Genomic DNA, 27146 nt, shown 5'->3' on the forward strand with positions numbered 1-27146 from the left:
TTCGCAGGTCCACCACATATGGTAGAAATTGCCTTCTTTGATTTTACACTTCCAGCAAGCCTTATTTCCTGTTTTGTACATTTTCCCTAGTTTTGCCAGTGTGATGTACCACCTATACATCATTTTTCCAAATTTTCCCTGAGTAAGACACATGCCGTGAATTTCATTCCACTAGTCCATAATTTCAACCACTTACCATATTCTATATTGTATCCCAAGTCCATTGCCCATTTTGTCATGACCTCCTTTATTTCTTCATCTTTAGTGTCCCAATCTAATAATATGTTATACATTTTAGATAATAACTTGGATTTATCTTCAATTATTTCTATCTGGAATTTAGATTTTTTCTCGTTTATCCCTACTTTTTTGTCTTCCTTCCATACTGCGTTTATTTGATGAAATTGCAGCCAGCCTGTTAGTTTGTCTTTCAACTCCTCATATGTTCTCAATTTCCATCCACTCTCTGATCTTATCAGTAGGTCTTCATATGTCAGTCTTTCTCCTTCCATATTTGCTTTTTTAGTTGTTAAAATATCAATTGGGGATAACCACCAGGGTGTTTTCCATTCCAGAAGTTTTTTTTTTCCTCCCAAACTTCGTATAGTGGCCCTCTAATAATGTGGTTTGAAAAACCTTTATGTACCTTTTCTTTATTTAGCCACAAATAGGCATGCCAACCAAACCTGTTGTTGAAGCCTTCTAAGTCTAACAGATCGGTGTCTTCCAAATTTATCCAATCTCGGATCCAGCAGAGGCAGGAGGCCTCAAAGTATAACTTCAGATTAGGTACCGAGAACCCCCCTCTTTCTTTCCGATCTGTAAGTAATTTGAATCTAATTCTTGGTCTTTTCCCTTGCCATATAAAATTCGAAAGAGTATTTTGCCAATCTTTAAACATTGAGGAACCTCTAATCACTGGGATGTTTTGGAACAAAAATATCATTCTTGGGAGTATGTTCATTTTTATTGCCGCCATCCTTCCCGCCCACAAAAGTTTTACTCTGTTCCACGTATCTAGATCTTTTTTAATCTCCTTCCATGTTGTGGAATAATTATCCTGAATTAGATTTATGTTTTTTGTGGTTAGCCAAATTCCCAAATATTTTATTTTTTTAGCCACCTTGATTCCATTCTGTATCTCCAGTTTTTCTCTTTCATCTTTTCCCAAATTTTTAGTCAACATTTTTGTCTTTAATTTGTTTAACTTAAAACCGGATAGTTTGCCATATTCTTCTAATAACTCCAAGGCCTTACTAACGCTTTTCTGCGGTTCTTCTAGGGATAGCATCAGATCATCTGCGTATGCTTTTAGTTTGTTTTCCTTCGTTCCAACTTTGATCCCTCGAATCTCTGGTGTTGCTCTTATCTTGTTCGTTATTACCTCTAATGCCATAATGAATAGAAGTGGGGATAGAGGGCATCCCTGTCTTGTTCCTTTTTCAATTTTGAATGAATTTGTTAGATTATTATTTATAATCAGTTTAGCAGATTGGTTCGAATAAATCAATTTTATTCCTTCCATAAATTCGCCCTCTAGCCCTGCTTTCTCCATACTTTTTAATAAGAACAGCCATGAGACATTGTCGAATGCCTTCTCTGTATTGATGAAAATCAACGCCGCAGGTACCTCATTCTTACACTCCAGATATTCAATGATGTTTATGATATGCCTTACATTATCTTTGAGTAACCTATTTGGGAGGAATCCTGCTTGATCTTTATGTATTAAATTTACTAGGCATTTTTTGAGTCTGTTTGCCATCACCTCTGCGAAAATTTTATAATCGTTGTTTAATAGTGATATAGGTCTATAGTTTTTGATATTTAATTTATCCGTGTCCGGTTTAGGGATCATCGTAATGTGGGCCTCTTTCCATGTCTCTGGTATCCTACCTCCTCTTAATATATTGTTCATGATGTCACATAGCACTGGCGTTAGTTGGTTTTCTAATACTTTATAATATTTAGCTGACAGTCCATCCGGTCCCGGGGCTTTCCCTGGTTTCATCTTCTTATCGCATCCTGGATCTCTTCTGCTTTTATAGGTTTATTTAATTGAGTTCTTTCTTCCTCTGTTATGGTCTTCCCACTGTAGTCTTCTAAATATTCTTCTATCCGGATTATCTCTTCATCTTCCTTATTGTACAATTTCTCATAAAATTTGAGGAAATTTTCCTTTATTTCTTTTGGATCTTCTATCAATTGTTCCTCTATTTTTATCTTATTTATTACATTTTGTTTTTGCCTTTTTCACAGTTGCCAAGCTAATAGTTTACCTGCTTTGTTAGCTGATTCAAAATATTTTTGTTTCATTAACTTAATTTTCCATTGAGTTTCTTGAGTTGTTAGCATTGAATACTGTGTTTGTAACATTTTTATTATTTGTATGTTTTGTTTGTCTTTCGAGTTTGTTATTAATTTTTTCTCACATTCTCTTAGCTGACTAAGGATTTCCTCTTTCTTTTGTTCTCTTACTTTCCTCTTATAGCTATTTTGCTGAATAAGAAACCCTCTTAGGACCGCCTTGCTGGCATCCCAGACTACATCTATACTTGTTTCTTTATTGAGATTCAGACTGAATGCAGTGAATTCAAATGTGCGGAGTTTTGTATGTGTGTGTGACAGATCCTTAATTTCGTTTCTTTAACACCTTTCCAAATTACCTTTTGTTGTCAAGATTCATCACTCAGCATCACATATATTAAGCTATGAGAAGGAGTAAGCAAGGTGTTTCATGAAATAACTCGCAAGGAAATGTGCTCCAATTATACTGTGCTCCAAAAATGTTAAATTGGCACATATGGTTCTCCTACTAACTAAAGACACTGGGGACATTTGCAGGTGCTGTTCCTAATGACTCTAAATGTTTTTACAGCTGTTACCTGTCCAACTCCACCCCAGATTTCTAATGGAAGGCAAGAAGGGACAAATTTTGACTGGGGATTTAGTATTAGCTATGTCTGCTCTCCTGGCTATGAACTATCTTTTCCGGCTGTTTTGACCTGTGTTGGGAATGGAACATGGAGTGGAGAAGTACCTCAGTGCTTACGTAAGTAGCTCTTTAATTATTACATTTTATTCTGAGAGTTATGCCAATTTAAAAAATACCTCTCTTTTTAAAAAACCAACACATTTTGATAATGTGCCAGAAGGCAGATGCATAGGTAAGGGATGGGGACCTTCCGGCCCTCCAGATGTTGAACTGCAACCTCCTTGACCTCTGACCTTTGACTGTGCTGACTGAAACTGATAGGATTTGGAGTTCAGCAACATCTGGAGGAACAGAGGTCCCTCACCCCAGATCCACAATGTGTTCTTCCGCCATATGAATCTGTCCTACTCCTGAACCCAGCAGGTATAGCTCTTTTGTTCATGCCCTTGGCTTCCGAGAAATGGTTGATACTAAAGGTTGCTACAGCCCCCATCCCTTGTGGAAGCATTACATATATGGACTTCACTGCCCTGAGACTTAAATAAGCTCCTTTCTCATTCATGTTTCACTGGTGGCTTACCTCTTCCAGCAAACTGTGCCCACCCACTGGCGGAGGAAGAGGAGTGCAGGGGGAGCGCACCACCTCTGGCAGCGCGATGCTGGTAGGGTGCCATCGTGGCTGCCCCCCCCCCAGTACCGGAGCATGAATCTCTGCCATTGTACCCACCCCTCTACCCCCCATTTCTGTTTCTGAGCTCATTCAAAGCCCAGTATCCTCCAAGATGAGTGAATTTGAATAGATGACTCATGTGCTGAGCTGGAGCTATGCTGACTCAACCACTGGAATGTGAACCAATAGAATTTACAGTGGCATAAGTTCCAAAAGGGGTGTTTTGGGGACAGAGCAAGACAAAGTCCACCTAAACGTCCACCTATTTCAACCCTCTTTCAGCTGAGTCATGTGATCTGGCAACACAGTGGGACTTATACTAGCACAAAATGTGAGGTATGTTAGATAAAGGTAAAAGGTAAAGGACCTTTGGACAGTTAAGTCCAGTTGAATTTGACTATGGGGTGCAGCACTCATCTCTGCTTTCAGGCTGAGGGAGCTGGCATTTGTGCATGGATACCTTTTCAGGTCATGCGGCCAGCATGACTAAACTGCTCTGGTGCACGGAACCCCGAGATGAGTGCCAGAGCACATGGAAATGCCATTTACCTTCCCGCTGAAGTGGTACCTATTTATCTACTCGCACTGGTATGCTTTCAAACTGCTAGGCTGACAGGAGCTGCAACAGAGCAATGGGAGCTCACCCTGTCAGGTGGATTTGAACCCTCGACCTTATGATCTGCAAGCTCAAGAGGCTTGGTGGTTTGGAACACAGCACCACCTGCGTCCCAATCAATGTCAAACTCCATTTTAAATACTTGTTTTCCCTCTACCAGACTCAGGCCAGCTCAGAATTTGAGATGGGGCAACTCTGCTGGCTTGCTAAATTTAGGACTGCTTTTTAAGTTGTTTGTTTGGGATCTCTGGTTTCCTTTCTTTTTACTTTTTTTCCCATTTTACTGCTTTTACCTCGGTGATGTCTTTATTTATACAGTGGTACCTTGGGTTACAGATGCTTCAGGTTACAGACGCTTAGGTTACAGACGCTTCAGGTTACAGACTCTGCTAACTCAGAAATAGTACCTTGGGTTAAGAATTTTGCTTCAGGATGAGAACAGAAATCACGTGGCGGCGGCGCAGCGGCAGCGCAAGGCCCCATTAGCTAAAGTGGTACCTCAGGTTAAGAACAGTTTCAGGTTAAGAACAGACCTCCAGAACGAATTAAGTTCTTAACTCAAGATACCGCTGTATATATTTTTATTGGATTCCACTAGATGACTAAGTGGTACTGTTTATGTTGTATCATTTCTGGGACAATACTCTATGTTGGGTAATTGAATAAAGTCTAGGTGGTGTCTCCATCAGTGACTGTAAGCTTGCTGGAGTGACCTATAAAATCATATGTGGTCCACCGCTGGGACCTTTGCCAAGGGCTATAACCTGAACCTGGCCCTGGCTGGTGGAAGGGAGAGCTGACTCAGAATGATGTTTTTTGTTCGTTAGCTTGAGACAAAAACATCTTTCCCTCTTAGGGTCCTTGTTTCTGTAAACTGTGAGTATGCCAGTTTCCAAGGAGAACATAGACACAGAAGAGGAATCAATGGCAGTGTTTTGTCTCATATTTTGCACTGGTAAAGCAATCTTGTCAAATATGACAAAAGTGCCACCAGAAGCAAGTTTGAACCAGCACTCTACTCAGGCAACACTCTGGCTGACATCAATAAGGACTGGGCCTGCCAGGAGTACAGAAGAGACTTCAGGCTTTGTCTCTGACAATTGGACTTTTTGTTCCAATATTATATTAAATTACCTGTTTTATACAGAAATTTTTATTATCATAAAATTGCTGACATTGATGGATTTTGCACTGCTACAGATTTCATTACAATAACAAATGTATGCTGGCTCTTTACACTGTGCTTCATGCATAGATTTTTCTTCTTTTTTAAAAAAACAACACACCACTAACCTTTTTTTTAAAAAAACAAAATAACTGCAGTGGATTTGATTACCTGAGAAATGTAGCTCTCTATGTATTGCGCCAGTGAAAGAACATTGCAAATGCTCTCTGTGTATTGTGCCAGGGAAAGTACTAATAGGACCATATGGGCAACCTGATGTGATTCAGCCAAGACTTTGAGGCTATTTGGTACATATTTGGAGTGCTGCACTGACGGATCCTATGCATCTTCCCTGAAAAGCGGAGTCCCACTGAATTCATTACGCCCAATGACTCATGCATGTTAAGTTGGAATCCCAAACTATTTAACCCAGAAGTAGTCTCCTGGCAAAAGTGAGATCATGAACCCCACAGTGCTGTCAAGACTGGGCTTGTGCTGGCAAGGCCTTGATGCAGGAGGAGGAAGAGATGAAGGGGAGGCTGATGGGTGGGAACCAGAGCTGGAGAAATCAGAGTGGGGACTCTTCCTGCCTCAACTTCAGCCAGTTCAGAAGGTGGAGGAGAGAAGCTGGCTCCAAGCCCCACCCCCCACAACCTCCTAACAGAGCAGAGAGTCTCAGTGGAGCCTGGGGTGGGCTAGGGGTGACCAAGGTGGGGAAAGGAAACTCTAGAGCAGTGGTTCTCAACCTGTGGGTCCCTAGATGTTGTTGGACTACAACTCCCATCATTCCTAGCCAGCATGACCAGTGGTCAGGGATGATGGGACTTGTAGTCCAACAACATCTGGGAACCCACAGGTTGAGAACCACTGCTCTAGAGGCAGCAGCAAGTGATCAGGAGCCTGAACAAGAGGGTGAAGTATTATCACCTAGAACCAGGTGCTGCCTCCACAGACTCAAACACCTCAGAGGTGTTACAACGCCAATATTCTTCCAAACAAAGCAAGTGAGGGTGTCATGTCTCATCTTTCAAAGTTTGGCAGGCAGAGCATAAAAACTATTGAGCAGCGGCGGGTCTTGGGGTCTTGAACGCTGCCCTGTGTGATGCCAAGATTCAGCAACAGACACCCACACCCCGCATCTCTCTCTCAATTATAAATAATAGTTGTGGCACCCCCAAGGCTCTGTGCCTGGTGTGACCAAACCAGTCATGTTCCACTAAATCTGCCTTTGTGTTGAGACATCTTTATCGCTTCTGTCCAGTTCTGAATGTCTTGCCTGAATACTGATCTCCTGAATTATGATTCCCAAACTCTGTGTCTGCTGCCAAGACGATACAGGCAGTGACCATTTTGTTTGTGTCCAATTGATGTGCAACCGCCAACCTGCGGGACCTTTGGGACCTGGAGGAGAAGAGAACAGGGGTGGAACGGGGCAGGCTTATGCCAGGAATGGAACCCCCACACAAAAGGGTCACCCCCGTAGTGTTACTGGCTTGAATAAATATCTGTTTCTTATTTACACATAAGAGCCTCTGTCTCTGTGTGTTGGGCAGGAAGAGGGGCAAATGGGACTGCTCTGCTTCTTAGACTGCAATCTTAGGCTAGAATCCCTAATCAATTTTTGCACATATTCCCACAATAACCAGTATGCAAGTTGCCTTCTTAGAAGATTCAGGGGAAACCTCTACATGAGGCCAATGCATTTACAGTGGTACCCCGCAAGACGAACGCCTCGCGAGACGAAAAACTCGCAAAACGAAAGGTTTTTTCGTTTTCGAGTTGCCTCGCAAGACGAATTTCCATATGGGCTTGCTTCACAAAACGAAGCTTGCCCCGGGGACAGCGGGTCTTCTCTTTTGAAGCAAGGGGCGGCGGGGAGAAGCGATCTTCTCCCCGCAGCCCCAGGTCCGGGGACAGCGGGAAGCGCTTCCCGCTGCCCCCGGACCTCTTTTGAAGCAAGGGGCTGCGGGGAGATCGCTTCTCCCCACCGCCCCTTGCTTCAAAAGAGGTCCGGGGACAGCGATCTCCCCGCAGCCCCTTGCTTCAAAAGAGGTCCGGGGGCAGCACGAAGCGCTTCCCACTGTCCCCGGACCTCTTTTGAAGCAAGGGGCGGTGGGGAGATCGCGATCTCCCCGCAGCCCCTTGCTTCAAAAGAGGTCCGGGGGCAGCGGGAAGCGCAGCGCTTCTTCCCCGCTGCCCCCGGACCTCTTTTGAAGCAAGGGGCTGCGGGGAGATCGCTTCTCCCCACCGCCCCTTGCTTCAAAAGAGGTCCGGGGACAGCGATCTCCCCGCAGCCCCTTGCTTCAAAAGAGGTCCGGGGGCAGCGGGAAGCTTTTTGCAGGAACACCTGCCCCAGCCACCCCACTTCGGAACGCTGTTCCGAAGCGGGGCGGGGGGCGGGAACACCTGCCCCAGCCGCCCCGCTTTGGAACGCTGTTCCGAAGCGGGGCGGGGGGGGCGGGAACACCTGCCCCAGCCGCCCCGCTTCGGAACGCTGCTCCGAAGCGGGGTGGGGGGGCGGGAACACCTGCCCCAGCCGCCCCGCTTCGGAACGCTGCTCCGAAGCGGGGCGGGGGGCGGGAACACCTTCTGAAGGCGGGCGGGGGGCGAAAGTCTTTGTCCCCCCTGCCCGCCTTCCCAGGGGCTTTTAAATCGCCCCGGACAGCGGAGAAGTCCTCCGCTGTCCCGGGGCGATTTTAAAATGCCGCCCGCCAGCATTTTAAGATCGCCCGGACAGCGGAGAAGTCCTCCGCTGTCCCGGGGTTTTTTAAAATGCTGGGGGTGGGAAGAAAAGCCCTTGTCCCCCCCCCCCAGCCTTCAGAAGAGGTCCGGGGACAGACTGTCCCCGGACCTGGTCTGAAGGCGGTTTCCCTAGGAACGCATTAATTGATTTTCAATGCATTCCTATGGGAAACCGTGCATCGCAAGACGAAAAACTCGCAAGACGAAGAGACTTGCGGAACGAATTAATTTCGTCTTGCGAGGCACCACTGTATGTGAAAGTGGTCCTAATATTGCATGGAAGCCTTCTCATAGGAGCTCTGTGAATTTACTCCTAACCTCTGCTTTCACTAGTTACTGATTCACAAGGGGACTGGTCCTCTTATCACATTACTCTTAAACTTACTTAGGAATCTTTGGGGAAGGATATCTTGCATTACACGAAGTCTCTAAGGATGCAGTTCATTATATTGTTGTATCAAGTGGTTAGCTTGTAACTTTACTCTTCAATAAAGATTTTGCAGGCATCTATTCAGAACTTACTTCTATATGCAGTGCTTTTTTTCTGGGGGTAGGCAGGGGTACGCATACCCCTAAACATTTTATGAATCTAAGTTTGGCCTCATTGAGGGACAGTATTTCAATATGAGTAAGAAAATGAGAGTAGCCCTAAACATTCTTTTTTAAGAAAAAAAATCACTGGCTATATGTCTTGCTTTTTATTTGCCTAATTATATAGCAATATCAGAGATGCTTGCTTTGAGCAGGCACAATTGCTCAAGAATCAATCAAAGTGGGAAACAGTAGCTTGCCTAACTTGTGACTACTTGTCACACAATTCAGCACTTCCTAATTACCCAGCTCACTGTCTTATTATAGGATTAAAGGATTATGTTCTGTATTGAGTCAGACCATTGGTCTGTCTAGTTCAGAACTGAACTACCCTGACGGGTAGCAAGGCTTCAGAGTTTCAGATGGGTGACTTCTCTGTCCTACCTCAAGATGGGGGGGATTGAATTTGGGAGCTTTTGCATGTAAAGCATGTGGTCTACCAAGCAGCTATAATTATTGTTCTAGTTCCCAGTTTTATTCCAATGGAACAATTTATATTTATCTATAAATCTACTGTTACATATCCTCAGCCTTTCAGCTATGGTAAAGCTGTACATTCAAGCACACAAATAAAAGTCCTCAACTTTTCTTCCAAGTCTGTCTGCATAGTATTATGGGTGAGAAGTCAAAAGTGAAGGTGCACTTGTGTTCTCAATAGCCAAGCTGGGTGTCCAGCATTATGGAGAGAGGTGATGTCTTAACCTTTCAAATCCACAGATACTAGCGGCATCCTATGGTGATTCATGTGAATGTGATGGTATATTTTTCAGCCCTCCCCATCATGCAGATTGCTGCTGCGACTTAATGGCTGCATCCATGGGCATGCCATGTTAGACATTATGTCATTCATGTGGCTGCATCCCTGGGGCTACTCTGCATGGAATAATCTGAAACAAACCAGTGTATTTTCAGTAGTCTCCTATTTTCACATCCTTGGCTTCCTTTGAGTTGAAGAATTATTTCCTGTCGCTCAACTATATCCCTGCATCAGAGAGGATATCTACCATGGTTTGGTTGCATTCCGTACTGCCTCCCCAGTTAATTGCGGCATAAGATAGAAGTGTTATTAATTATCACTTTCACACATGGTCAGGTTGCTTTGGTAATTAGTGAAGTGCAAACTTCTGTTAGGGAAAAGAGAAAAAACCCCAGAACTTGGTCTGCTACAAATGGTAATGTTTCTTTTGCATACCTCCGTATTCTAGGGAAAAATAAGAGTGATGTGAATTGCTATGGTGTCTAGTTTCCATGGTTACCTATTCAGACAGGGAGTTACTAAGCATCCAACAATAGCATATAGCTGGGGAAAGGCTGAAGGAGAGAGAGGAAAGATGAATGATGTTCCTCCACAAATTCTTCCTACAAAAAATAACCCAACTCCCAGAATGCTATGAATTAGATTATTTATTTGTGTGAAGAATGTTTCAAAATTTGTTTTTGAAGGTTTGGGTTCTTATTAATACAAAGGAGCAGTAATAAATAAAAAGCACAACAACTTTGAACCCTCTGCATAATAACTACACATACTTAGTAGCTCTTGACATCCAGGTATGAAGCGCACATGAGTCTAACTCTTTGCTTTCCGTGTGTACATGCACATGAATAGATGGGAGAGGATTTACCCCAGCAAATTATTTGTCAAAATCACAAATACCTAAATACAGATGGTCATTTACCCTCGCTAGATTCAACGTGCTGCCATCTGCCTTATTGCAGGGCAGATTCGAGGGTAAACCATATGTGGAACGAGTCTGCCCCTGCGGCTTGATGGAGGTAGAAACTGTCTCTCGTGCCTTGTTACACTGCCGTTTCTGCAGGGATATAAGCTCTATATTTATTACCCCTGCTATGCAAAAATCTCCAAATGTATCCGAACTTCAATGTCTAAAATCCCTGGTAGAGGACAAGGATCCTGAGATCACATTAAGGGGAACCAAATTCTGTGTGATTGCCATAAAACTTAGGGAACAAGCTGTGCTATCATAATGATTAAGGCCTTAAATGATAATTTTAGGTTATATGTTAGTGACTAAGTTTTAATTTATATATTTTTAAACTGTTGCTATATCTGCATTGTCCCTGTTATACCTGATTGCAAATTCAAATGTATCCCTGTCATGTTTTATGACTTCCTTGATATTGTATGTGGGCTGGAACTGGTCTGTGATCGAAATAATAAAATTCATGCACATGAATAGTGGGCTAAAATATATTATTGTTAGGTGGATTTGCTGTTTTTCTAGAAAAAGAGGTGCAGGAACTCACCATGAACGCCTCCCTTGTTCTTTTATAAGGACAATGGTGCACAACTGAGAGGTGCCAGAACTGAGATCCAGTGAGTTGTAGCTGAAAAAAACCCCGGGATTTGTAGATAGTTAACTGTGCTAACCAATGGTCCCTCATTAGCCTGAGGAAACAGTAACAAGCGGAGTGCTGCAAAGTTATGACCTGGGTTCAACATTTATGACTTGGATAAAGGCATTTAGGGGATGTTCATCAAGTATGCATATGACAGAAAGCTGGAACGGGTAGCTAATACTTCAGAAATTAGAATGAGGATTGAAGATGACCTTAACATTTTGCAGAACTGGGTCTTAACAGATGTTGGGGATTTTATAGCTGTCAGTGATTCTATAGCTGTCATTCCTTCATTACAGGGGATTGGGTTCAATAACCCTTAGGGTCATTTTCAACTCTGCAGTTCTATGATCCTGCTCTCTAAAATTCCACATCACATAATGGAGCAGCGAAGGAGACAGAGTAGGAAACCTTGTGTTGCCATTCTACATCTCCAAACAAATTAATCCAATGGGTTTGGAAGCAATAACTATCAACATATTTTCCATGTATTTCTCTTTTTTTCTCCACAGCAAAGTTTTGTGGTGACCCAGGAGTACCTGGTCAAGGCAAACGGGAAGGCAAGAGTTTCATTTATCAGTCAGAAGTCTCTTTCAGCTGTAATCTACCATTTGTGCTGGTTGGTTCTAGTACTCGGATATGTCAAGCAGATGGTACATGGAGTGGATCATCTCCTCGTTGCATAGGTACAGTGGGATCTGCCCAAATTTGTTGCATGCTCTTCTCCTTTCTTTTCACTTTTAACTCATGGGCCCATTTTCACCGGGCGCAATCCACAACATCTACTTGTGTAGCAAAGGGTGTTGATTCCTGCAGACTGGCTCCCAAGGGTAGAGTATATTTGCTTGAATATGCCTCTGTATACTACCATTTCAGTTGCATTAATCAGTTTTGAGAATAGTATTTGAGCACCTCAGTTTAAATGCGGACAGTTTTGAAAATGAATGCATGAATTTGGTTGCAAACGATTATGAATTTAACAAGTCCTTTACTTTTACAATTTTCTCATTGACTTAGAACCCACCCGTACAGCCTGTGATAACCCTGGAGTACCCCGTCATGGATCACAAAACAATACATTTGGCTATCAGGTAGGAGTGACAGTTGAATTTACATTTCACTCAACAACTGTGGTCTGTTGAGAACCACTCCTGCTTTACCAAATGTTTGTCAGCAATGCCTGAAAAGTTGTTAGTTGTGCCTTGCTGATTCTCGTCCCTTGTTTCACATTTCTTACAATGCTACAATATTTTCTTTATTTTTGTTTTGTCGCCACATAAGCATAATGAGTCTGGGAAAATGAGCAAGGATGGCTCTACTGTGGTCTGAAACTGATCAGTTATGTGAAAGTCTGGAAATCTTTGAGCCCAGAGCTTTATCATTTTAGTGAGTTTTATATATCATTTAATTTTTATTTTATTTTCTCTCTAAATTTTATTGACATTATTAACAACCCAAAAGTGCAGTAGTGGGATTATGGATCCTCCAACCCTGTGGAAACTCACAATTTATATGAGGTCCCCCCCCCCTTGATTTATTATGTTGCTTTGTTATTACTTCTGATGATCTATGGGTTTCAATATATCATGCTCAAATCTATGTGACTGAATTGCAATTTCAGTTTATAGGATCTTTTACTGTCACCCATACTTTTTCAAATTTTAAGTTTAAACAAATATTTTCATAACACGTTTGTGACCCATTTTTAGAGTAGAATACTTTGCCCCCGTTTAATAGAAATACAACGGTAGCCAATCTCATGCTGTTTAGAAACATACTGTGGAAGTTTTCTTTTTAGACGGGTAATTGAAAAAGAACCCCATTAAACATGAAAGACCTCCATATTTGTTCACAGAAATAAAATCTCATAAAGAGAGATTCTAATTGCTCTGGAGCTAAACTGATATAATGCAAACGTGTCACCATGTTATCAGTAAGTATAGAAAAAACCAAGGCCATGGTTCTGGCAGAATTTGCATTGATTTGTACTATATTGTAATGCATAAAATTCTGCATTAGAAAGTGCTCATAAAGGCTTGGCTGCAATGGCAGTAATGCCTTGGGAGCTTCCAAAGCACAGCGAGCATCTGTGTTTGCAAATATTCGGCACAAATTTTAAAGATAGTTCAGTGTTTAAGGCTGTAATCCCAAGCACAGTTACTAGGGACTATGCCCCACTGAACACACTCATGACTTACTTTCCAAATAAACATGCATGAAATTGTACTGTAAGCGCATCTGCCACTTTAAAAAAGCCTTCTGGCAGAATTTGTAGGAAGCAACTTGAAAGAGTGAAGAAGACAGTAGTGCTGAGCCTGGAGGAAATGAAAGGGATGAATAGTAGGGATAGATATTCAGTAAATACAGTAGGAAAGATATAGTAGCCAAGGGAGAAGAGAAAGGAGCTTTGCAAGGCAGTAAAGGAGATTCAGAGCTTTGGGAATTGAGCAAGGATGACCCATATATTTTCAAGCTTTTCTCCACAGCCACAATCAGGAGCTTCTATTTTTAATGAAGCAGGAGAGGGTGAGATACTATGTTCTGCCTCCATGGTCAAAGGCACACTGCTTCTGAATACCAGTTGCTAGAGACCACAAAAGGGGAGAGTGCTCTTGCGCTCAGGTCTTACTCATGGGCTTCCCATAGGCATCTGGTTTGCCACTGTGCGAACATACTGTTACAAAAGTTGGGTGCTCTCTATCCCAAGCAATAGCAAGAGTCCATGGGGTTGCAGGCACTCCCCCAGGATCAGTGTTCCTTTGGAGAATCGAGAGACGGCAGAAAATGTTGTAGCTTTAAGAAATACGGTTTATTCAACTATTTACACCTACAGCCTGCATGGAGAGAATCCAGATCTTACGGCATGGTCATTTCAAGATGAGCTTGTCCCCCACAGCAGTGCTGCCAGCCTTCAGCCATCCTGCCCAAGATGGATCCCAGTCTGTCCTTCCCCTTCTTCTTCCCAACAACCCTTGCTCAAGATTCACTTTGCCTGTCACCTCACACCCTTCCAACCTTGGCAACCTTCCAACCCCCCAGTCTCTGTTCACACCTCAGGGCAAGGGGGGGGGGGGTAGTTCTCTTGCATTGCCGATAGCTCTCAATGGCCCTGTATGGTTTCTTAATGGCCCTAGCTTGGCCAGGTCATTTTGCAAAGGTTATCCCATGAATAATTCTGCAGCTGATATTCCTCACTCCACATCCCAAATAATCAAAATCCTACATTTATTAATTTCTAGGGTTTAGGGGTCCCCCCCTTACAAATCTACAACGATAGAACAAATCTATAACAATTGCCCAGACCCAACAGGGCTCTTATTATGTTTTTATCCCTGCTCAGTTGCAATGAATAGCACCGGAAACCATTGACCCTTATGTTTTCGTTTAACTCTATTCCCCCCATCCATCCTCATACACAAGTTTAACTGCTCCAAAGCCTTCCAGACTTCTGCAAAAGAAATGACACTGACCTCATATCTGAAATAAACAAGCATCTCCCTGCTTTCAAAGATTAATATTAGAAGATTTCCAGAATAAAGTCCCTAGGGTGAAACTCTACAAAGCTTCCAATCATATGCTGTATATATATGTATTTCATTTATCATACTCTATGGTTCTGATTTCTCCACGATTTCACAGGCACACTTGCTGGGCTTGGCTTCATTTTGGAGAAGAGCTCACTGGGGGCATGGTATTTTTTGTAATATTTGGTTTAACTTGCAAATATATAAATAGACATAGTTTTCACCAATCTGGAACCCTTCAGATGTTGCTAGAGCTGGCTGTTGGCCATGATGCTTGGGACTGATGGGAGTTTAAGGTCAACAACATCTAGAGCAGTGGTTCTCAACCTGTGGGTCCCCAGATGTTGTTGGACTACAACTCCCATCATCCCTGAGCTCTGGCCTTGCTAGCTAGGGATGATGGGAGTTGTAGTCCAACAACATCTGGGGACCCACAGGTTGAGAACTGCTGATCTAGAAGATACCAGTTTTTGAAAGGTTGAAACAGAGCATAAGTAGAGGAAGCAGTGATACACACTGTCCCTGATGCTTTCAGAGCTCACAACTGCCTCTTTTCTCTCTCTCTCTGTCTCCCCACACTGCACTCCTCCCCAGACTGTTGTTTTCCCCATACAGGCATTTAGTTTAAATCTTCCTCCTCTCCTTAGCTAAGAGAGAGGGAGCATCACCTTGCAGATTTCAGTGGTCTCTTCCATTGAATACCCTCAAGAAACCTTTCCATCTGTTTCTCTACCATTAGCTCATGGAAGAAATCTACCAGCCATTTTATGGCATTAGCAAACAACTTGGCTGACATAGGTATGGCAGCGATATCTGGCCAGCATTCGTAACAATACCTAGTTTCTTTCCTTGCTCCTTTTTTCTTTTCTTTTATAAAACACAGCCACAGGATCATAAGTATGTAAAGACACCACTAGACGACACTTTTCCCCAAGCAATTTTTCACCCAAATGGGAAAAGATATGTGTGTGTGTTTGTATGTACTTTCCCACTGCAAAGGGATTTTATACAGAACAAAATCCAGTGCAAAGGGTGTACAAGCCCCAAGATGTCCTACACCAGCCTTCAGCTAGAAATTGCAGCCTACATTTTTTAAAAAGGAAAACAAAACTCTGGGATAAGGGGGTGAGGATGACTCCACATGTCTGAACAGTTTTTGCATCTGATATTTGTTTCTGTAACTGTCCTTTGTCACCAATGTGGATACTAATAAAATTGCTGATGTATGCCCCTTTAGCCCTACTTTGAATCTCATCTGAGGCATGTAAATGAACCTGTAACATAACATGAACAATAATTCTGTGCATTTAGTGTCTGTGCCAACCTGCCCAACACTTCGTTGTACTGTTGATATTTTCTGAACAGCTGAACAGATTGTACAAATGCAAAATATATTTTGGGTGTCAGATTTTACCAACTTCATCTGCAAGCTTCCAAAACAAATTGCTTCCATGAAATGAACTGTGGGCTTGAAATATTTGTGTAGAGGTACTGCTGGTAACATAGGAAATTGTTTATAGCGCTCTGACGACAAGCCATTACAGGACAACACAGCACTGAGCTGAAATAACTTGGATTTATTTGGATAAATCTGTCACGTATGCAATACTTTTAAGCTCAATTCTTTCCCCCCAATTTATTTTGTGTGCGTATCTGTACGTGTGTGTAAATTCAGCAACTTCCTTTTTATTAAACCTGAAAGGATCCAAGGCACAATCTGAATTTTGTAAGAAAAATAGATCCATTACGCTAGTGGTAGCCTTCTATTAGCTTCTGGGTCAGTTTTATGAATATCAGTATGAAACTCAGCATGGAGATAAGGAGCAACTTAGAAAGTCATTCTTTCCTGTGAATTTAATGCTTATGAAATGTAGGAAAGTGATAGCACAGGAAGATGAGCTTGTTTAGCAACAGAAAAGTGCAGTGTTAGATACAAAACAGAAATGAAAGGGTTTCCCCATTTCTTTTACTTGTTTTGTTTTGTTCTGTGGCTTCTACTTTTCCTGTATTCTTCTCCTTCCTATTTCCTGTCTGACAATAGCCCTCTTCAGTTCAGACATTCAGTCTGAACTCACAAAGGGCGATCAGGGAAGCACCAGGCATCCTTTGTGGGGTGGAATAACAAAATGACAATTTAATTTACTTAATATATGTAATAAATATTGTAAATTATGTAAAGTTATGCTATTTTGCCACAGCCAATGAAATGAAAACCACAGTTTTTAGTGGAAGGTGAACTGCAGCAGACTGTAAACAGTGCTGCAAAGCCTTCTTATGTATATACTTACAAGTATATATAAAATGAATTCCAGAGGTGAAGCATGCAGTTTGCTGCAGCTTTCAGTTTGTTTAGAGCATTTGCATCTCCCCCTTCCAAGTGTAACCAATGACTATGTTTGCTTTGGTAAAGCACCTGGAATATTGAGACATTTATACATAACATCATTCCAAGATTGTGTGTTTTGTGGTATTCTATCAGTTATAACTTCAGTAATGTGGGGAAAGGGGGAAGTCACAAATGAGATAAAGTGTGTGTCTGTGTGTTTTAATAGGTGGGTTTTCATCACCCTGTTTTAACTGGAGATACCAGGAATTGAAGCTGAAAGCTTCAGCATGCAGAACATGTACTTTACTGCTGAGCTACAGCTCCTGTAAAATTATTGAACATGGACACCTTAACATTAAAGTTTTCCCAGTCCTAATTGAAGACACAATGATTGGAACCTGAAACCTTTTGCATACAAAGCATTTGTTTCACCATTGAGAAAAACCCCCCAAAACAAATTCTGATGTCTTGCTTTAATAAAACAGAAACTTGTCTCAGATTTAGCCAACGGTGAACTGTGTTAGAACAATTTTGTGCAAGACATATTGATTAAATGTGAGAAAATCAGATCAGGAAACTGACATTGAGAATACCAAAATGAACTTCACTGCCTGTGATTGCCATCCTTCTAAAGGTAAATGCAACCTCTGTGAATATTTTAAATGGCAGTTACTTGTACATAGGTTTGCTTTAGGATCAGTTTTAGGGCAAAACTAGATGTGATGCTTAACTTGCCTTTAGCAATCAGATTTCATAGATTTTTAAAAACATAAAACTAAAATTTAAGAACAAGCAAGGGATGAAATTTTAATCTACCCCTCACCTGCCTCAGTCCTAATGAAAATCCTTCACTCTGTAGCTGCTCATAGCCCCAGAAGGAAAACACCCATTGTCACCAAGGCAAATGTTCCACCTGGAGCTATTGGAAGCTGTGAGTGGGTGAGCGCCATTTTTTTTCAGGCCCATGAGGAGCAAAGAAAATATTCAATTCCCTTCTATTAATTCCCTCCCCCCCCCCAAAAAAAAACCATTGCATGATTGTAAAGACAATTAGCACCCCATCAGGTATAGTCTTATTGGGTGAGTCTTATTGGGTGACTGGGTGGCATGCAATTGGGCAATTAACTTCTGCTGGACGACTCTCTGGCAGAATAGGGGCATGTGGGGTCTTCGGGAATGAAGAATTTTGATGCCATGACAGTGGGTTTTGCTCAGTGTTCTAGGAGTCCTGTCACAAGGGCTCATTTGCTTCCTCTCTTTCAAGGTAGAACATGCCGATAGGCATTTGTTTACCTCTTTAATAGTCAACAATAGTCACCACATTAATTATTTTTAAAATCTGGAAATGTGGAGTCCAGATCTTGGAGCAGTGGCTAACAGACCTTCCAGCATCCTCTAAGTGAGCAGGCGCTAGGGATGCGGGTGGCACTGTGGGTTAAACCACAGAGCCTCTTGGGCTTGCCGATCAGAAGGTTGGCGGTTCGAAACTCCGCAACGGGGTGAGCTCCTGTTGCTCGGTCCCTGCTCCTGCCAACCTAGCAGTTCAAAAGCACCTCAAAGTGCAAGTAGATAAATAGGTAATGCTCCGGCGGGAAGGTAAACGGCATTTCCGTGCGCTGCTGTGGTTCGCCAGAAGTGGCTTAGTCATGCTGGTCACATGTCCCGGAAGCTGTACACTGACTCCCTCGGCCAATAAAGTGAGATGAGCGCCGCAACCCCAGAGTCGGCCACGACTGGACCTAATGGGCAGGAGTCCCTTTAAGTGAGCAGGCAGCTTGACCGTAAACTTATTTGCAATTAGCTGAGCAAATTGAAGTCTGATTGGCTACGTGGCATGTTTATTCTGAAAAGAAACAATGCCATGTGAATATTGCAATATGAATATTGGAAAATTAACAACAGCTTCGCATTCACTGTGGTGCCCTTTTGTGTGCTTATGAGCTCCTGTGCCCCAAACATACCCTTACTCCTTTTTCTGCATTATGCCTAGCCACTCGGGTGTGGTTATTCTAGAACCAGCTTAGCGAAAAGGTATAATCTGAGACATTTCAGAAGACTGTTAATTCATGCTGTCACTGAAACACTCACATTGCAGCCTGATTGTCTGAAGCTTTCATAACGGTTATTCATCGCTTTTAATTTTCTAGTATCGGTTGCGTTCAAGGGCAATAATGCTTCCATATGATAAACCTATCCCCAGTTGAATGAGTTTTAATTAGCAGATCATTCGAAGCCACTGTTGTCCCTGGCAGCAAAAGGAACTAAGAATTGTTTGTTGGGTGCCGCCAGGAAATAAAATGTTTTTCGTAGTGCTGCTTAAGTGCTTGCAACAAACAGCAATAATGGTTCCAATAATTATTGAATGAACTTGGCTTTTCAGATGCTAATAGCCAAGAATTGTTGACTGTATAGACTTTGTCTGTCATCTTATTGCAATATCCCCATTGTTCATAGACCCCCTTCGTGCAGCAGGTAACAAAAAAACCCACAGTTACATCTGAAAAGAAATGGGTATTATTAAAATCAGAGCTGGGGATGGTGTAGAGATATTTTGTGTCATATTCACCATTTAATTTAGTCTTGACCAAATCAATATAATGTTTTCATAGGTGGGGAATGTCGTACAGTTTCACTGCAGAAAAGGCTACCTTATTCAAGGCTCTACAACACGCACCTGTCTTCCTGATCTTACCTGGAGTGGTATTCAGCCAGAATGCATACGTAAGTCCATAAGACATATCTTCTTGTGGCATTCAGTGTGTTTTAGTGGATTGTTTAAAGTTGTTATGTTGGATGCCATCTGGTAATTTCTAGTTTAAATGTGGTACATGGAATAAATGGATTGATTGATTTTATATATTGCCCTGCCTCCAAAAGAAGCCCGAGGTGGCAAAAAACAAACAAAAAAACCCCCAAGTAATAAACATATTTAAAAAGAATACAAGGGCAGACTTCTGGTCCTTGATCTCAGTGGGTGGTTTGCTAGTGACTTTTGCTGGCTCTTTATCTGCATCAAGGTTTGTTTTCCACAATCCTAATGATATAGCACTGATGTAAACAATTTAAATATCATGAATCAGGCTATTTCAAAATAAGGTGAAGCACTTCCAGACCTGTGTGCCTTTGCTCATTATATGGGGGCACGAGGCAGGAAGGTTCAAGCCCCCTTTTCCTTTTGTGTCAACCACCTTCGCTTCTGTTTTTAGAAAGCTACAGGAGTGGGCACGATTTGGTTAGAGGGTCTTAGGATGGAGTTTGTGGCTTTTGTTAAGGGTCCTCTTGCCTCTTCATGTATAATTCAAGCACTGATCATATCTGCCTTTCAATGCCATGGTTTATTTCTGTTAATTTATATTATCATATTTATTCTTTTACCTTCCCAAAAGGAGCCCGGGGCAGCTTAAAACATTAAAAAAACCCTGCAGAAAATATATATCTTAATACTTAGAAAATCCATAGTCTTTCTTATTATTTTTTAAGCATCAGTTAATATCCACAGTGTAAACAGCTTAGCATAGTTCTTACCCCGCCCCCCCAAAGCCTTGAGGAATGAGTGTGTCTTGACATTTTGTCGAAAAATAGCCAGTGTGGGGGGACATCTAATTTTGTCTGGGAGGGAGATCCATACATGGGGAACTATGATTTATATTTTGTCTTGTGTTTTGTCACATATGTGATGAGTTATGACTTCCTTTTTAGCTCACAACTGCAAACAGCCAGAATCGCCAGCTCACACGAACGTTGCAGGGATGGATCTTCCCTCACTTGGTTATACCCTGATATACAACTGCCAACCAGGGTTCTTTCTCGCGGGAGGTTCAGAACACAGAGTCTGCAGATCTGATGGCACTTGGACAGGGAAAGTGCCTGTATGCGAAGGTAATTTCTTGCATCTCCTGTTTAGTTATTCAGGGCAGAATTGGATAGGATGGGAGACAGAAGACTGCCCTCACTCACTCTCTGTCTCTCTTTATAGCTCCCCCCCCTTGTAATTTTCAAGTGATTTGATGTCCCATGCCATGTATCTTCTCATCCCAGCCAACCTGTGGGGTCAGAGGATGCACACAGTGATTATGTCACATTACACATGGACCCAGTTTAGATAATCATTTTAACTGGGGTAGCCAGTTTGATGAAGTCCATGTGTTAATTGACTACAGCTCTCATCAGCCAGCTATCATAGTTTAGCAACGTCTAGAAGATACCACACTGGCTACCCCTGGTCAGCGGTGGCAGGGTGGGGCCTCCGGAGTCTGCCTGCCTCCTCCCACTCAGCCACCCTACAGCTGGGGGGGGGGGGAGGCAGAGGCAGTGGGTGGACCGTTTGGGCAGCATGGAGCCTGTGTGCGCCCAAGTCACTGTGTCACTTCCAGGAGAGACGCGTGGCTCGGGCGCGCTGCAGGGGAGTACTGCCCAGCAGTTTGCACCCCCCTCAGTGGTGACACCCGGGGCAACCTGCACCCACCACACACCCCTTCTGCCGCCCCTGCCCCTGGTTACCTGGCTACCATGGTTTAGGTATGTCTGTATGTGATTACATTTGTCTGTTAAGAGTTTATGATTATATGGTGCAGTGTGTAATGTTAAGTTCAGAAAAAGCAACTGACCTTAGTGATAATTGTGGATGAGATGAGGTTTAAACCTTTGTTTCCAGGTTTAGCATTCTATACAAAACACTGGCTTATTGTAAATTCTCTCCCAAAACCCCACACACACAGAGGGTTCAAGATTTTGTCCAGCATTATTTTCTAGGTGTACAGAAGTTCATCTAAAAGTGTCATATCCTTTAAGAACAGAGAGATGAAGAGTAGGTAGATAAGCTGTTGGCATCTTTCTTTAAATACTCTTTTCCCTTTACAGCTCTGCTGCTTCTCCACCCAGTTTCATTATGTGTTTTTTTGGGGTGGAGGGGATAAAAGTTTCAGGTTTGTAAAATAAGTTAACTGGAGTGCAAATAGTATGAAAGACCAGGCTGGTGTCATTTCGTTCAGTAGTGCAAGTCATTCCACAGGACAGCCTGCTACAAAAAGGGTATTCTGGCACAAACTTGTGGAGCCTTTTTGATCTTATTGCTACATGCAGAAAACCTGAAGGAGCCTGTTTCAAAGGGGAAGGTCATTAGGAAAAAAGCAGGATGTTCCCTTGTCCTCTGTTGTTGCTGATGAAAATAGTCTTCACAAAAATGACTGCACTGGTGACTTTAAAGGAATAAAGAATTGTGTGGCTTTCATCTGTCTCATAGCGATTCAAGTTACAGAAGACATCACAGTAATAAGGACACATGCGGCAGCTGCAAAGTTGGTCTGCCTTTATCACCCAAACTTCTCTTTCCTTTCATAGATCCTTTGTAACTTTTGCGCAACCCTGACCTATAAGGAATGCGTGACTTTGGTTTGAGAAGATAAAACTGGTGTCATTTTCCAAACCCTTTTAAGAATATAGATTAGTGCATAGGACCATAAAATGCTTGGCAGCCCCACAAGATTTCTTGCAAGGTGCATGGGGATGACAATGGGTTTGTGACAAGGTTCCATTGACTTAGGCAACCCCCCCACCCAGACAGACAGACAGAATATACTTTGATTTTCATTTGTTGGCTTATCTGATTCTTATTTAGGTAAGTAGCTGTGTTGGTCTGACGCAGTCGAGATATATATATATATATATATATATATATATATATATATATATATATATACATTGTCCAGCAGCACCTCAGAGACCAACTAAGTTTGTTCTTGGTATAAGCTTTCGTGTGCATGTATCTGAAGAAGTGTGCATGCACACAAAATCTTATACAGTGGTACCTCGGGTTACATACGCTTCAGGTTACATACGCTTCAGGTTACAGACTCCGCTAACCAGAAATAGTGCCTCAAGTTAAGAACTTTGCTTCAGGATAAGAACAGAAATCGTGCTCCGGCAGTGCGGTGGCAGCAGGAGGCCCCATTAGCTAGAGTGGTGCTTCAGGTTAAGAACAGTTTCAGGTTAAGAACAGACCTCCGGAACGAATTAAGTACTTAACCCGAGGTACCACTGTACCAAGAACAAACTTAGTTGGTCTCTAAGGTGCTACTGGACAATTTTATTTTATTATATATATATATATTGACTGATTCTTATTTGTTGGCTCTCTGATTCTTGAAATTTTACTTAATTTTGATCTGTTCACTGAACTCGTCTTAGAATGCATGAGGCGGTTATCAGTTATGTACATGGAGGCCCTACACACTGGCCCAACAAGTGGATCATGTGGTGTCCAGAGTAGCTCTCCATATTCTTTCAACACACACACACACACACACACACACACACAGAGAGAGAGAGAGAGAGAGAGAGAGAGAGAGAGAACTTTCAAATAAATTAGTGTTGAAAGTATTTCCTTTTAAAAAAAACAATATCCACAAGTGCACCAATCTCAAGTGCCTGGTAGCTAGACTTTACAGCTTCTTACACATCAATTAAGGTTCAGAGGAGGAAAATTTCCCCCTGTTGGGTTCTTCATATCAGGAAGCGTGAAGAGCTAGGAGGCTGCAGGGAGCTCGAGAAATGATTAATGGAAAGGGAAGCACACTCACTGCCCATAACCAGCACACTATGATAAGGTCAGCTGAACTCCACACCATCCAAAATCTTGAAGTAATTCTAAAGTACCTCGCAAATGAAGCAGAAGAGCAAATGCCTCTTCCACAGGGGGAAAAAAAACACCTTTGAGAAATCTGGGGCATTGGCTTCAGCAGATCACTGACTAAAATAGGGGTTCTTTTGTGGGGGACTATATATATGGATGCATTGTAGGAATTGGCGCCTCTGAGTGCATACATGCAGCTGCTGCAATTTAAGTAAGTGCATCTACCCTTATTTTAAAGTCATGTGAATCACAGAAACGCCCCCCCCCCCATTTCATCATGCAATTGATTCTTCCACAAATCCCCAATGGCAGCCCCATCAATTTCTGCAGGCGAATGTGTAGGTACTGCCAGACAATGTTCATCAAGCTGTAACATCCAGTAACTTACTGGGATTTGATCCCACACAAGGCCAGAGCTGCAGCCAAAGCTTCAACCAGCTGTAAAGCACTATCAGTGCACGGCACTCCTGCAAAAGGAGCTGTGTAAAATGCAATGCTGAGACAAGGTAGGAGGCCTCCAAAAGAGTTTTCAGCAACTTCATAACAATGCAATTCATATTTAGGGAAAGACATGATGATCAGTTAAAATACTGTGTTGCTTTTGTAAAGCGCATACAGCCTACACTATATTTGGACTGAAATCTATGGAAGTAATCTTGATTCATAGAACCCCTGGGAATTGTGATAGAACTATGAGTGTACTAAAACAAGGCAGTCTGCATCTGTGTTGCAAGATGATGTCAGTTGAACTGAGCTCCCACCAGATTTGTCTTTTGGATTTATGTTGGTTTCCAATATAGATACGTGAGAAATGTCTCGCCTCTTTGCTTATTTGCAATTTAATGACATTGGTATTTCATCTTTAATATATTTGTGTCTATTTCTACATTTAATGTATCACAACCAGCATAGATGTAATAATAACTTATTTTGTATTACTTATCTCAACAGCTGGTTCAAAAATATTGGTGAAAGACCCTAGGCCAGCTTTGGGGACACCAAGTCCTAAATTAAATGGTGAGTAACTTACTTTATTTATTCATTTATTTATTTATAAAAATCCTTACTGACTAGGCAGTTCAGAAACAGAACAGAAAAGATTTGCACAACATATTAGCATTGCAGCCTACGAGGATGTTAGCTTGCTGTTGATATTTCATTGCCGAATAAGCACGAGACAAAAACGTGAGATATTTTGTCAAAAAGGAATGATGCAGTGTCGGAATAATTCTGTTTTTGCTCTTCACATAAATGGCAGCCTCCCAGTTTAATAGGATGTGTTCAGCTACCATTCATCTATCTTTTCCAAGATGTGGTGCTGCCTGGGTTGCAAAGTCATTTCTCAGCTGCCTCAAAACAACAGTGCTCTTCAGAACTGATATACATAAGTTCTGTTGATAGCAGAACTCGTACTACTTTCAAACTATTCCATTGATAAATCAACAGCTGAATTTGTCCACAGTATGTATCAATATTGCACTGCCGCAGTCTGTATATTAAGGAGAGGGAAGACAGTATTTTGGAAGAATCAGGCTTACTGTCTCCTCCCACACCCCCTCCCCTGCTTCAATCCATTCAAATGTTACTGCATTAAACCTAAATTCAGATAAAAAGTCTCCTTGTTTCTTCCTTTTGGGAAAACAGCCTCATTATCCACTGTTGTCAAATGTGATCCTGCAATACATGTTTGCAAACTTTAGTAGTGTTGAAGGCAATTAAGGAATAAAATCCACTCCTCTATTCCAGGGTTTTTCCATATGTGCATTTTTGCAAATTTCTAGGATATGATGTATGCTTTCTTGATATAGTAAAAAAAACAAACATAAGGAAAATGTATATAGCATATGGATTTTGAAGACAATTTTTGAAGCTTTATTGAACTACTGCTACAAAGCTTTCAGTAAAAGGGAACATTAGAGGAAGAAATCAGTGCATGACAGTTTCTGCAACCCCCTTTCCAGCCCAGCTGTGTCCTTACCTGCCCAACACCTGATGTCATGTATGATGCCAGATGAAGAGCAGGTCGCCATGGGTTTGACCAAAATGGTATTGCAGGCCAAATGTGAAGATGCAACAGGCCTAATTAGGCCCATGTGCCAGAAGGGCCCAGGAGCCATGGGCTCAGGAGCAGTGAGTCCACCGGTGGCAGGGGCCTAGATATGAGAGAGGCAGTAAAACACAGGACAAACATACTGACTTTTGATTAGAGGCCTCCTGAGAACTGGGTTTACTTGAAAGGAGATTCCTGAATCCAACGGCAAAACCTACCCAGAGATTGTGGGAGGCTAATTGGCTTGAGTATAGTTGGTGGAGACATTATAGGGCCCCTAACCTATAGGAGTTGAGGAACACAATGAGTTATTTGTAGGGATGGAGGTATTGGCATTCTTACATGGGGAGCTCTGGGAGCCTTGAATGTCTTGTTGCATGAGGTGCGAGGATGAGTCCCGAGGCAGTGCTCACACTCATGTGTCTCTGCACTGTCCTCTGGCATGATCCCTGGTTGCATTCCCAGCACACCCTATGACAAGGATTGCATTTGGGTGACTGAGCATTTAGGAGTGGTATATTACAGGGCTATAAGTAGCCTAGCAGTGGGCTGAGCCAAGCCACAAGGAAAGTTGAGCTGTCTTTCCCCACTGCTGTTACAGAGATCAAAGTCTGAGGGTTGCTTCTCACATTGCCTGATCCAGAAAGGTGAATCCAAGTAATACATGCCTTTAATGCAAATCACATAATGAAGGGAAAATAAGCCTTAACAAGGGGAAATTGGTGCCCAAAGAGCAGCAGATCAGGGCAGGGGACAGTGCCTGCAACATGCCCCCAGGTACTATCAGAGGTAGTGAGGTTGGACCATCAATTTTACATGAAAATATGTAACCATTCATTGTTACCCTAGACTCAATTACATTATAAGATGTGTCTACACAATGAATATTGCATCTGTATCTCATTCTGTCTCTCTCTCTCTCACATGCATGCACACAAAATCTTCATTTGTGTATATGACCTAGCCAACAGCAAGCATCTTTAAATCCCACGTAAGCATGAACTCAAGTCACTTATAGAAATCAGAGGAAACTAAAAGTAGTTAACATTGTCTTTACAAAACTGAGAAGGGTTAATTATACATTTTGAGTGTGCAGTTGGCAGGGTCACTACTGCTCAGCTTGATGAATTATGTACATATAACATATAATGCAATAACCTGTCATTTAGCTAGCGTTTTTGGTCCAAGTATTGACAACCAGAAACATTAGACAGCAATTGAAGAAATCAAGGAAGACAGACCCTCAAAACAATGATGGGACAGGTGGGAGCTAGACACTGCTAACAGTTGTATGGCTTCACACACAAACCTGTGCATTTATTTATCTTGTCTGCGTATATGGAGTGCAATGCTTATTGCCACCAGTTGTGATACAGTGTTCTTTCATCAGTGTTGCTACCATAAATAAATCATAAGTGTGAGGATGGCAAATAGAGCAAATGGGATGGGATGGTGTAGCGAGGACAAAATGTGCTGTTAACCTGTAACACCTCCTGGATATATCTTAGAAAGATGAATCGCTGAGAATGATCAGCTGC

General features: G+C 42.2%; 1 protein-coding gene across 4 annotated transcripts in view; it reads left to right on the forward strand.

The window, feature by feature from the left end:
- The window catches only part of CSMD3 (CUB and Sushi multiple domains 3), a 578955-nt gene that overhangs the window by 534928 nt on the left and 16881 nt on the right, over positions 1 to 27146 (forward strand). For all 4 annotated transcript variants that reach the window (XM_081012460.1, XM_081012461.1, XM_081012462.1 and 1 more), the window contains 6 exons: positions 2879 to 3052; positions 11590 to 11763; positions 12095 to 12168; positions 19537 to 19648; positions 20627 to 20806; positions 24510 to 24575. In XM_081012460.1, coding sequence (XP_080868586.1) covers positions 2879 to 3052; positions 11590 to 11763; positions 12095 to 12168; positions 19537 to 19648; positions 20627 to 20806; positions 24510 to 24575 — 780 coding nt within the window. The remainder of the gene's footprint in view (positions 1 to 2878; positions 3053 to 11589; positions 11764 to 12094; positions 12169 to 19536; positions 19649 to 20626; positions 20807 to 24509; positions 24576 to 27146) is intronic.

The sequence above is a fragment of the Podarcis pityusensis genome, assembly GCF_964106645.2.
Source record: "Podarcis pityusensis genome assembly, chromosome: 7".
In the NCBI taxonomy this organism is placed as follows: domain Eukaryota; kingdom Metazoa; phylum Chordata; class Lepidosauria; order Squamata; family Lacertidae; genus Podarcis; species Podarcis pityusensis.